This window comes from Xiphophorus hellerii, chromosome 21 (assembly GCF_003331165.1).
Source record: "Xiphophorus hellerii strain 12219 chromosome 21, Xiphophorus_hellerii-4.1, whole genome shotgun sequence".
Classification (NCBI taxonomy): domain Eukaryota; kingdom Metazoa; phylum Chordata; class Actinopteri; order Cyprinodontiformes; family Poeciliidae; genus Xiphophorus; species Xiphophorus hellerii.
The window spans coordinates 15,840,317-15,853,237 of record NC_045692.1 but is presented as its reverse complement, the minus strand read 5'-3'; the positions used below and the strand labels follow the sequence as shown (position 1 = coordinate 15,853,237).

The following is a 12,921-nucleotide window of genomic DNA, read 5'->3' as shown; positions in this document are numbered from 1 at the left end:
AACCTGTAGCAACTGTCTCCACCAAACTCCTTTCCTTGCTGGCTTGGTTCCTTCCCTTGTTTGATTCTGCTGGATTCCACAGCTTTGGTTTCTTTCAGGATTAAGTCTGCATAAAATTGAGCTGGTGTGTCTTTTGTATGACCTGTTTCAAGACTGATTTAAATATCATTTGTCTTTTCTTCCAAATGAATAAAGACCTGTAATGTACTTTGTATGTTATGGGCAATTAAATTGTGTTGTGTCTTTCTTTTACTGGCATTTTTTTTTCACATAAAAATTAAGTATAAAAAGGAACTTAAAGATTGACGTTTCAGAAAACTTACATTTATAGACACAATATGTTTTTGCAGACTTGGTTCACCAGAGGTCAATCTGGCCACTTTGCATGCTCCTGTTCCCCACTTATTTTCTGAGATATTACTTCCCAATCTCTCTGTCTTTGCACAACTTCACCTCAATTTGCTTTTTCAAGTTTCACACATTTATCCAATCCAACTGCAACTATATTGTTTATTATTCTGACAAAACTCTTTCTGAAGAATATGGATATGTTCAAACATATATTTAAAGGGTTAATTGTGTGAAGTTATTTGTTTATCTTTAGCAGAAAGACATCATATCACCATTAGCTTTTTGCAAATGAAATAAATCCTAAGAGTGCTGGAAGGCTAACAAGCAAGTCAGACAGAGAACAAATAATCAGTGAAACCATGGCAACATATACAGGAGTATAGGAAAAACAAGTTATACATCATCATTAAAGGCAGACAGAGTGGACTTAAAATTTGAAATTTAATTGATAGAGTAGACCCACACCAGATGCAAAATATGATTACTTGATTACTTATGCTGCCTAACATTGCATTTATTAATGTAAAGAATTTGGTGTTGTCAGTGAAGCCCTCAACCAGTTTGTCTAGTTTGGCAAGAAGTGTGTGAGTGGCCAATACAAAGGAAAACACAGCTGTTATTACCAGCAAGGTATTTCCCCCCTATTTTATAGTAACTATTAATAAGCACAATAGGCAATGAACTTTCTGAGCATTAGCATTTGAAAATCTGCAATTTGTCCATAAGCAAAACTAAGCCTAAATTCAACATGTCTACATTTAACAGAGGTCTCTAAAAGTATAATAGATAGACTTGGGCTTAGATATAGCCCAACACTGGCCTGATGAGGCCTGAAAATATTGTAAACCTGTCTTCTTTTGTTAAGTGTTACAATAAGAGTCAAAGATTAGACCAATATACAATGAGCAGGTGCAGGCATGGTGTAGTCTTAAATTACATAAGTCCGCTCATGTTATTCAATGACATACAGACCATCTTCATCTTGATAGTTCATCTGTTTGCTCTTCCAGATTGGTGAGAAGGACTGATAAATTATCAGATCATCATCTGATGAGGCAGATTTACATACTGCTCTTTGGATTAGTTTGTTGACTTCCTACACTTAGGATTAATTTACTTTTCCAAATAGCTACTGGTAATATGTAATCTTTGCATCACAAGAAAGGTAACTGTGACCAATGATAATTTTATATAATTATACTTTAAACAAATCTGAACTAACTGTTTAAGTGATTTTTGTAAAACACAAATGTTAGTGTGGAGTAGGATGAGTGTAAACATGTGTTTGTAAACTCTGAACAACCTTTAAAACATCTTATAAGACATTAGTTACAATCTATAACTAAGTACCATTACTACATTTGGGCAATAAAATCATGTTTGTTTATGTCCCAAAGTCAAAATGTTCCTGAGATAAGAATTTTATTATTAATCTATAATCTCAGATTACAAGAAGTTACATACCCAACCGGTTTTCAAATGAACAGTCTCTATTTGTAGTTGTAGTTTTATTTCAATTTGGAGAATATTGTTAACAACTAAATCTTAGAAGCAACAGATTACATAAAAGTTAAAAATTGGTTTGTATTACATTGAGCACAGCTCACAGAATCACAATCATTTTGCTTTGTCATTGACAAAACGATTGCAAAGTATTAGAAAGAAAGAAAAAAAAAATATGACTCAACTTAGTTTCTGGGAGAGACCAAATTGTTGTTGTCGATTAGTTATGGCAAGATAGACAGGCTTGTGAGTTGGCAGCAATTTGGAATGGTAAAAAGTAATTCCATTATGACTTTAAAGAAGTCATCACTCACTCCCTCCTACATGTACAGGTTTATTCTGTTTGGTGACAAAGAAACTTTGCATTTTTTTACAACTATCCATAGGCGTTTCTATCTACCTGCTGGTTCTCAGTCATGAAGGACATGGCAAAACTAAAAAAGGCTTAAAAATAAAGCAACTAAACAAGTTATAATTTAAACAGCTCATAACTTGTATTGGGAGCCTTTTCAATAAATCAATGTTTAGGAGGAATTTTAGTAACAGCAGTTACTCATTAAAGCTTTTTTACTTAGTTTTTTATTTTTGTAAAGGTGTAGCAGAGATTAGATCACTGACACTGAACAAAACTCGTACAGAAGCAACATTTGAATTTTTGTTTTATTTCTCAATAGTTTGCTTACCGAGAATAAAACATGTTTGATATGCATTACTCATTTTTGGTCTTGCAGCTTGAATGTGGTTTAAAAACGTTCTAAACCACATTTTACGTTACATTTCACTGCAACTTTGCCGACCCCCCCAAAATTAGTCTTAAGAAATGTTCCTGTTTATGGTCCCCCCAATAATGAGATGGGATTTACGCCCTTGCAAATATCTCTATGAAAGTTCTAGAAGTTAGTGTCTCTTCACCAGTGTTGTTTTTTCCTTCTTCTTCTACTAATATTTTGTGAAGTACAGTAAGATCAGGTCAGGAAAACACAATCCAGGAGGCAAATCAGCTTTCACGTGGAGCATACACTGCCCAGGGTTATGAGAGACATATTCGATTCATGCGCACAGTAGAGAAACTGTATCTGACCAGAGCACTACTTAACTATCTCTAGATTATTTGAACGTTTTCTGGCAAGCTCAAGACAGTTGTATGTCTTTGATGGCAAGGGCTGATAGATTTCAATCCATTGTTGTTTTCCTGTATTACTAGTTTTGTTCCTGAATACTGTGATCTGAACTGCCCTCAGCTCCTTAAAAGCTTTTCTAATATTTCTGGTCAAGTCCTGTGAGTTAACTAAAATCAGTGGAGTCATCCCTTTGTTCAACAATATCTCAATTGAATGTTTTCCTAAGATTACTTAGCCCTAACTGATAATCAACTTACATTTATTTGAAACAGACAAAAAATTCACTAATTGTTACCATCCCCCCCAAGAGTGGAATTTACTAAATGACCAGAAAGTTAGTGTTTTAGCACGTTCCACCTTTGCATACTTGCTGTCTTATCCCTGATATTTGTTGGCTGCTCTGTAGTGTTCTCTAAGTTGGAGAAGACGTTAGAATGATAGACCTCCACTGACATCTGAGAACCAAAACCAAAACCAAAACTTACTGACTTGGTAATTGGGGAAAAATAGTTCTTCAGTCAATTACATGAAAATATATCTTTTATGTAATTCTTCAAGAATTGGGGTTAACATTATTTCTCTCTTCTTTATAGTAAAACTGTAATAAAAGAGACTGTTCATTTCTATCTACATGATGACAACCAAATAAAATTAGCACTTCCCCCTCTGTATAAAAGAATTCAGAAAGACATTGCAATATCTTGTCACTGACCAATGGAAGATAAATAATGTTGTTTTTTATATAGAGGTGATCTGTTGCAACCTGGTACACCAGTTGCACAGTAATATTATTCCCTCACACATTGTCCTAGCAGAGCTCAGAACCAAGTCGAGAGGATAAAGATCCAGACACAGATGAAAATGGAAACACAACTACAAGACAAAGCCCTGGGGTACGTACAACTTTTTGTATCTAACACTCTGTCAATTCATTCAATATTCATTCTAGAGTTTAAGGATATGAGAGTAACACCACATTCTAAATGTCCCATTGACAGGTCATATATTATGTGACTGGCCAGATTCCCAAAGATCAACCACCCCCATCAGGACTGGAAGACACCCCAGAACACAGGGAGTCCTCACAGCCTCTAACACAGGTGTCAAATGTCAATGCTAATGACAATTCTCCAAGCCAGCAACAACAGATGCTGCAGATGCAGATGTCTCCACAACCAAAATCACCTCCACCTGTTACACCCCCACCTATATCACCTAAACCCACTGGACTCAATGGATTCAAACTGCCACAAAAGCAAGTTAAGCGTGCTGAATCCTTGAAGACTAGTGCAGAAGTAAAGAAGGAAAAGAAACTCAACAAAACAAACACTGAAAAGAAAACCAAACAGGCCTCAGAGCATGTTTCCTCATTTAAAAATACAAAGCAAATATTGCCCACATCCAACAATCCTGTGAAAGAGGTACCTAAAGTTCAGCGACATGGAAAGACTGCAAGTAACAAACGTGATTTGACTATAGCTAATTTTGATGATGGTGATGATGGAGCCGGTCTTAGCCCTGACTTACCTGGAGAGGAAGCTCCCCCGCCACCAGACATTGCATTTATGATCACTAACAAAAAGGTTCAGCCACTTTCTTGTGGCGAGTACCAAGAACTGGTCAACGCCAACAAGGGTAGTGTCCAGACAGTTACAGTTGGCAGTGCATCAAACAAAGCCAACACCACAGTCGATCCCACTATGCCACAAGATAATGGCTTCCACAAGAAGCCTGTCATCATCATTTTTAATGAGCCAATGGATATCCGCTCAGCTTACAAGCGACTGTCCACCATATTTGAATGTGAAGAAGAGCTGGAGAGAATGCTTGCAGAAGAGCGCATAGATGAAGAAAGTGAGGAGTCAGACACTGAAAGAAGCACTGGATTGCAAGTAAGAGCTGGCAGTGCAGAAATGGTTGATGGTGAAAAGATCATCTCCACACAGAGTACTGCGGAGCACACAGGATCATCATCCTCATCTTCATCTTCAATATCTGAACTAATGGACAGTGGAATGAACACAGATACAAATGGAGATGCCAAACAAGATGGAAAGAAGAAGTTTAAATTTAAGTTCCCAAAGAAACAGCTAGCAGCACTGACACAAGCAATTCGCACAGGCACCAAGTCTGGGAAGAAGACCTTACAAGTGGTGGTGTATGAAGACGAGGAAGAATCTGATGGTACAGTTCGGCAGCACAGGGAAGCAAAGAGATTTGAGATCACTCGCTCAAAATCCTTTGCAGAGGGCACCAAGGGATCAGTGTCTATCACACAAACAGACCAGAACTCAGACGCCCTTTGCAGAACCAATGAGATTCGGAAGAATGCCTACAAGACTCTGGACAGTCTTGAACAAACCATCAAACAGCTGGAAACAACTATTAATGAAATGGGACCATGCTCCCCGGAGGAGCCAGTCAGCACTGAAGACACTAAGGCAAGACCTGGAAAAGAATCTGATGTGGTTGGGTTGAAGAGGTCTTCCTCTCTCCCTACCTCTAGAGCGCATGGGCCTAAAGTATCCAGTAAAAGTTTGCTGCAGAAGAAGACAAAACCTCAGCTCCTTCCTCGCCCTGTTGTGGCCCCTTCTTCCACCAGCACCTCCGCCACAGTCCTCAGTGTACCCACCAGCATACAACAGGTCTCTCTCTAGCTATTGTTGCTCCAGGAGAGTTTGGGTCCTTCTATTTCACTTTTCAACCTACCTTCACTCCAACCCTAACCACTGAAATTACAAAGTCATTAATCCACTCCACAGGTGCTCAGAAATGTTGAAAGCAACCCTGGTGGTTCTCTGCCACTGTGAAATCATGGTGACATGATTGGGGTGGCATTTTGTTGGGTGCCTGACTAGCATCTTTCTCCTGCAGTTCATTGCTAAAACTCTGAGGTTTTCAGCAAGTGGTGCACTGATCATCAGAGACTTTGTCGCGATGGTCGTTACTTCCTTATTCTCAAGTGCATGCACTATGTATACTGCCTTTGAGGTTTATGGTCCTTCTGGATGCATGGTCTTTTACTGGTGTTGATTTTTTGAGGTGTTGAACTTTTTCCATGTTTTGACTTCTCATACTTCCTGTTTTGGTCTATGTTTTTTTTTCTACCTTTTGTTTTATTTCTTGTTTTGTTTTTCGTTTGGATCCCCTTGCAGAACACCAGTGCCGCTTCCCCTTCTAGTCGGATGCCGGTCCCTTTGTCTGCGAAGTCCAGACAGTCGCCGGCTACATCTGACAAAGCTGGAAAACAGCAAAAACTGCAGGACGCTCAGAGGCAATTTCGACAGGTAGTTTTACTGTAGGGTTTTACCGGAGACTAGCAGAATTAAGGTCATGCCTTACTGAAAGCATGGAGCATATATGAGAGGACTACCAAAGCCGTGAGATCTCACAAATGAAAAAAAAAGAAAGCCACAATGGTGGCAACTGTTCTTGTTTCTCTCGAATCTGCAAAGACGCAAAGGCATGTTTGACTGTTGACTGTTACCCCATAACATCACTGTACTGTATGCTTCTGCATGTCCACACTGCTCATGGTTTTCACTGTGTTGGTGGCTATACAAAAAACAAAATGGAGAAAGGCAAAGAAAAGTGGATTCCTGCCTTATCATCATCTGAGTTGTCATCACACCTCCAGTTTTCCATCACAGCTGAGTTCCTTAACAGTGTCGCCAAATCCTAATATCCTTCTGGCAATGTTCAACTACAGGTTTAACTTTTTTTGTTGTTGTTGTTTGGCTCCTCCCTTCTTATATTCCAACTCTGCTCAAACCCGACGTCACTGCTCAGCTTCCTTAACCCCATGGTGATGCATTTTCTTGCCATCAGGACCTTGGCATAACCTACTGACATTGCATCATCGGTTCAGTGGAGTACAAAACCACATTTGTCCTCTCTGCTGCCACCCCTTTAACTTCTAACACTTTTTCCCTATTCATTCTAGCTCCTTGAGTGTATCTTTGCCTTCTCAATTTTATTCAGCCTCTCACAATACCTAACAATCCCTCTAACACAGAGACACTGCTGTCTGCCATCATGCTGTCTAACATTTGTAGTGTTTTGTTTTTCGGTAACGTGTCTCTCACTTCTATAATAATAATAAAAAAGAAACAGAACTGTGTACAGCATGCAAAATAAGTGTTAAGCACTTCATACATTTTTCTCAGTTAAGTTGTTTCTTAAACATTGTTGACATTAAAACTAAAACAGATATCTGTAGTAACCCAAATAACCTACACCTACAGAAAATTAAAGCAAGTTACTTTATAGTTAACCAATTGTTAGGATTTCAGTCTCAATTTAAAAATGCTTTTTAATCACGACAGGAAATTAAATATTTTATTAACTCTGTCCAAACTACCAAAGTTTCTTTAAAGGAACAGTTGTGCGTGGTTATTGTTGTACATAGGAGGGATCTCTCTCCTATTGCCGTCTGTATTACAGTGAATGTGAAGAAACCTCAAAGGCTTTGTACTAGAGTAGCGCCTTATCAAGTCCAGAGGCCCCCAAAGCAATTCCACTACAGTCATTCATCCATTCACGCAGACACACAACTGAAGACACTTTGTTGTGTCCTGTCTTGTAAAGTCATTTGAAAATCTATTAAAGAGACTTGTAATCAGAATGCAGAGAAGAACTTGTGACCTCGTCCATCTTGTTTCTCTGTGCAAAAGACACCTTGAAGTTCTCAGTATCAACAGCCCTTTACAAGTATTTAATTAATTTAAGTTAGTTTGTTTAATAGTTTTATCTTGTGTAATTCTCTTTTATTTAAAAAAACCCCATTATTTATGGACTTGCTTGTTTTGATTTCTTTGCATATGTTGAATGCCTGGGTTGTTCCTGATAACTGGTATACATTTCAAGTTGACAGGCCCAATAGACATATATTGACTGAGAAAAAGGTTGTGTGTTCAATTCTTATTTTCTTTGCTGTATGTTTTTGGTATCTCTTAGTTTGCCTTATTGATGTTATTGTTTGTGCAGCCATATTGTTTGTCCATGTGAATAACTTTTAGTTTGTGTTTTAACGTCGCCTTGCCTTTTACATGTGTTGTGTAACCAGTTTTCTTTTTTTGACAACCAGTATCTGTTTTGGCATCTGTTTGCAGGCTAATGGAAGTGCTAAAAGAGTGGGAGGGGATCATAAAACTGCTCCCCCTACTATACCCGTCTCTAAAATCCCTGCTTTTTATCCTAGCTCTGCTAAAGGCAGCTGCCAGTCTGCGCTAAACTCAGATGCTACTAATCCCATTAACCCGTCTTCTGCTCCTCCTTCTGCGACAAAGTCCTCTCACACCCCCCGTTCCGGTTCCCTACCCTCATCCCATATCCCCTCACTGTCTAACGGATCCCTCAAACTCCCTGCACCTTCACAACACACAGGTAAAGCTCTCTCGTTCTCCTCACAGACTCAGAATGGTCGAGTGCACTCCTCCTCCTCCTCTTCATTCTCCTCCTCCTCCTCCTTCTCCCCCTCCCCTCTGTCTCCCACACCATTGGGGCCAGGTGGAAAGAGCATCCGCACCATACACACCCCCAGCTTCACCAGCTACAGATCGCACAACGGCAGCAGCAGCAAATCCTCCATCCCAACAACTACAGCAGCTAAGGACACAACTTAGCCACATTATCGCCAAGCGTGCTTTACAGCACAGCAGGTAGACCTGAATATATTCCATGTAATACTTTTTGTTGCTTTTTCTGTTATTTGAACAATTTTTTTTATCATTTGAAAGTATTATTAAAATAATGCACTCACTCTGTTTATATTTTGACACTGGCATTTGCGCACTGTTTATTTCTTTTCAGTTCCTTTCCTTTTCTTTCACTTCCCTTTTAGATTTAAATAACACTTGTATGGATTCATATTCTGCATCAGAGGTGAACCCTATGACTTATGTTGTAATTTTTATTTTAGTGGCTCTTTCACATAATTGTAGATTGATTTTATAGTTGAATTGAAAGTTTTTAATTGTGGTGAAAATCTATATTTTTTGCAGTAGTTTTGAATAGGGAATATATAGTTAATTTGCAATCAACATATCATATAAATTCTTTCAATTTTGGGAAAAAGAGAAATGTATTAACTAGTATATTTAATCCTCTATATTTCTTACGTTCAAGACAAAATGTAAAAGAATTTAATGAATTTATACAGAATTTATGATGAAACTCATAATTAACTTAGTTTTCCAAGAGTATTTTCTTATTTTTCACTGTCATGAACTGCCAACTTCTTTAACAGATAGCAGCTGTTCTCATCATTAATGCAAGTTTTCGTTTTATTGTGCCTATTTGCCAAAGTGGTTGTATACTGACTTACTTCATGCCTAACTACAATCATCTACTTTTGGAAAATTTACTTGGCTCTTCTTGGTGTGACGGCTGACATCAGTGGTCAAAAGTTGTGCTAACGTATTGTTGCTGTTCATGTGATCTGTACTGAAAACAAAGTCAACGAGATGTACATACCAGTAAATGCTTCTACTAAGAAAATAAGTAGTTTTTTTTTGTTTTTTTTTAACATACCAAAGTTTATTTGTATGCATGCCTTCGAAATATTTTAGGAGAATAATGTAAAAGAGACAAAAATATGTTTGCACAAATAGATTTTGTAAATATTTTGGTTTTCTTTCTCTTTTTTTGTAAAGCTTTAAGTCATGACATAAAGAATAATGTGGTTAAAGGCAAAAGTTTGGTGGAGTAGTAAACACAAATAAAGACCTGCATGCTTCTAGTGCACTGAATTTCTGTTAGTTTTTTTTATATACATACATGTTTCCTGTCTTGCTTCCTGCGTCACATGGCAATGTGTGTATGGGAGTGTGTGTGGGGGTGTGCGTGTGTGTGTGTGTTTGTATGCATATATAAGGGTTAACATACCACAAACCATATTGATAGATATCTCACTTCTGCTTGACTATCAGTTTCTCAGTCACACACTGAAGTCTTCCACTCTTAGTGAGCATATTTTAGAATGGGGTCCAACTACAACTACAGGTAAGATTATTAGAGACTTTAAATCTATAATTTAGAGATCTCTAATAACTTAGTCTAAAGAATATTTGCATATTTGCTACTTTTTCTGTACTTATTTCTGCTATATACTTGTTTGAAGGCTATACATTGTGATTAATAACCTTCACATATTTAACCAGGTAATATAAAACTAAACTGCAAGAAGGTGATATTTAAATGGTTGACAGTTGACATCACCCTTTACTCACAGTAATTCTCAGGAAGGCAAATGAAATAGGTACATTATATAAATGCATCCTGCTTATAAAGAGGAAGTCGATGAGTTCCTTCTTTCTCGACAAGTGACCTTTTGATAGTTGTCATTATCTTCATACATTTTATTGCCAAAAACGTTTAGATGCTTGAATTTGTACATATGTGAACCTTAAAGCTGCAGTATGTAACTTTTATAAAATATATACAGTATGCTATGAGACAGATAATCTGTGAAAATACAGAGTTCATCTGCTTTCTCCCAGTGCCATCTAGAAACAACCAATCAGAGCCATGAGAAGGGTCTTAGTGCGGATTATGTTTCAGTTCTTCATTTTTTTTCACAAATACTTGTAGAGATAACCATAGAAATAATTGGAACGCACGGATTCAATAACTTGGAGGGGCATCTCAATACTTTTGGCAACTTTTGTCATCTCACTTTTAAAGTGCAGGAAATCCAGCATGGTTGGAAGTTAAAGCCTGGGGTACATGGAGTAAGAACCTAATATCCAGCCCATTGAGCATATTAAAATCAAAAAGGAGATATTATTGTAGTAAAAGTTTTTTTTTGTTGTTGATTTGTCTCATTCAATGTTCTAATTTTCAGAGAAACTGTTTTTTTTTCCATTATCTGTAGCCATAATCACAAAAAACAACAAAAATAAACACCTAACATGCTTCAATTTTATTAAGACAAACCTTTATGTGCCAAGAGTGATAATCACTGACTACACAATATGCTTTACCCTTCACTAGACCGCTCCTTGCCATGACACATGCAAATACTTCCTCGGGGAATGAGACCAGATTACCTCCGTGGGATATTGTCCTTGCCGTGTTTTACATGTTGATCTTCATCATTGCTGTTCCTGGGAACTCCTTGGCATTGTGGGCATTCTGTCATCAGAAGGGCACTTCACCCTCCAAGGTCTTCCTGAGAAATCTGGCTATTGCCGACATCTGCTATGTCCTTATTTTACCTATGCGCATAGTTTACCACCTGTCTGGCAGCCACTGGCCCTTTGGAGACATCCTATGTCAGCTGTCAGGCTTTCTATTTTACCTGAACATGTACTGTAGCCTCTACCTGATGAGTTTCATCAGCCTGGACAGATTGATAGCTGTGACTTTACCTCTAAGGTCCCAGGTGGTAAGGAAGCCTATGTATGCACATATAGGTGTGACCGTACTGTGGTTGATAGTCATTGTGTCTATGATTCCAGCACTTTTCTCACAAAAAAACCAAAACAACTCACCTAACAATTGCAGCATGCTGTACCTTGAAAGAACATCACCCAAATCTTTGATCTCCACCATAGTTGCTTTTATTATTCCCTTCACCACCATAGTTATCACCTCCCTAGTGATTCTTTTAAAACTGAGGAACCTGAAACAACAAGAAGAGCGTCCAGTGAAAGACAAAGCTATGAAAATGATCGTACTTGTAGTGCTAAACTTCATGTTTGCATTTGTTCCCTATCACGTGTGCAGGGTGATATACACTCAAAGTATAGCTGGAAGGTTGGAGTCATTGTCATTGAAAAGAGCCAACCAGATCACATCTGCGCTGAGCTGCATCAGCGGTGTACTGGACCCTGTCATGTATTTCTTCTTGAACCGAGTTTACAGGAATACGTTTCTTCATCTGTTCTTTAAAACTCAGAACCCGTCTCTGTAAGCATCAAAGTAAAATTCTTGCTAAATGGCTGTCTTATTGTTGGACATTTTAAAGATTGGAAGGTCTTGTAACTATAATTTAACACATCAAAGAGAACTTTGGAGAAATATTTTTATTTTTCAAATCTGTAAAGCATTTACTAGAATGTAAAGAGTTTGATATGACTTTTTCTGGTACTTTTGACTGATGTTAAATGAAATAGATAAATCTCTGTACATTCAACAGTCAGAGTGTAGCTTCTAACCTTAATAGTGTCAAAAATTTAAAAGAAAATGAAACTGTGACATACTTATGGTCTAACAAGTTTTCAAGGAACTTAAAGCTCTGCCTACTCTATTAGCTTTAGATTGCACTCAGAAGATTTTCTCCCTTTCAAATATTCTATATTTTGTCTTATAATAACCGCCAATTTATTTTTTTTTGTTTAATTGGGGGCTATATATTTTATAGGAAAAGGTACTTTCTGTTATTCTTTATTATGAACAAAGATTGGATTAAAATGCTTTTTTTGTGCAAATACGCTCTCTTGTGGGTTTCTGACAGGTTTGACCAGTTCTTCTTTTAGAAAATCAATATTTTCCAAATACAATAGTAAGTTTCTATGTATAGTAAAATCACACTTGTGCTGTTCAATATGTTTGTACTACTATCAAGACCTTTTATTATAAGATTAGGCATAACAGCATTCCTTTAAAATACCATAATGAATGTCCTTAATATCAATTAAACTATGAACATTAAAGATAGACTGACCTGTCACAATTTTCAAAGAAGGTTGCTCTTTTTGACTAATTTCATACAAGAAACCTTGTAGACTTGTAGACTTTTAGCCAAGGCAAGGCCAAATCGCTTTCCTATATATTTTGAAAACAGTTATTTGAATGAGGCAACTACATTTGCAAATTCTGCAGGAAATAGAAGAAAGCCCAGCAGTAAACCAACACATACTGTAGGTGCATTCTCTCATGACTCTTGCGTCTGCTTGAAACATCTGGAAAATAACTTGTCTTGACAAGGAAAGGTGAGTACCAT

General features: G+C 37.5%; 2 protein-coding genes across 26 annotated transcripts in view; both read left to right on the top strand.

Annotated features, from left to right (window-relative positions):
• Positions 1-9,724, top strand: part of kiaa1217 (KIAA1217 ortholog) — a 118,888-nt gene extending 109,164 nt beyond the window's left edge. For 11 of the 25 annotated variants that reach the window (XM_032551773.1, XM_032551769.1, XM_032551764.1 and 8 more), the window contains 4 exons: positions 3,788-3,868; positions 3,974-5,620; positions 6,119-6,262; positions 8,087-9,724. In XM_032551773.1, coding sequence (XP_032407664.1) covers positions 3,788-3,868; positions 3,974-5,620; positions 6,119-6,262; positions 8,087-8,599 — 2,385 coding nt within the window. In that variant the 3' untranslated portion in view covers positions 8,600-9,724. The remainder of the gene's footprint in view (positions 1-3,787; positions 3,869-3,973; positions 5,621-6,118; positions 6,263-8,086) is intronic. The other 14 variants (XM_032551766.1, XM_032551781.1, XM_032551780.1 and 11 more) reach the window with 8 other exon arrangements.
• A 139-nt stretch (positions 9,725-9,863) lies between these two features.
• LOC116712057 (uracil nucleotide/cysteinyl leukotriene receptor) lies at positions 9,864-12,040 on the top strand. Its single transcript, XM_032551787.1, has 2 exons — positions 9,864-9,977; positions 10,968-12,040. Exons 1-2 carry the CDS (start codon positions 9,955-9,957, stop codon positions 11,887-11,889), a joined length of 945 nt encoding a protein of 314 aa, XP_032407678.1. The 5' UTR covers positions 9,864-9,954; the 3' UTR covers positions 11,890-12,040.
• The last annotated feature ends 881 nt before the right edge of the window (positions 12,041-12,921 follow it).

Bases quoted from the DNA above. Each gene is read 5' to 3' on its own strand.
- LOC116712057 (XM_032551787.1), top strand. From the start codon at position 9,955: ATGGGGTCCAACTACAACTACAG. The intron at 9,978-10,967 runs GTAAGATTATTA...ACCCTTCACTAG, and splicing joins GGGTCCAACTACAACTACAG to ACCGCTCCTTGCCATGACAC.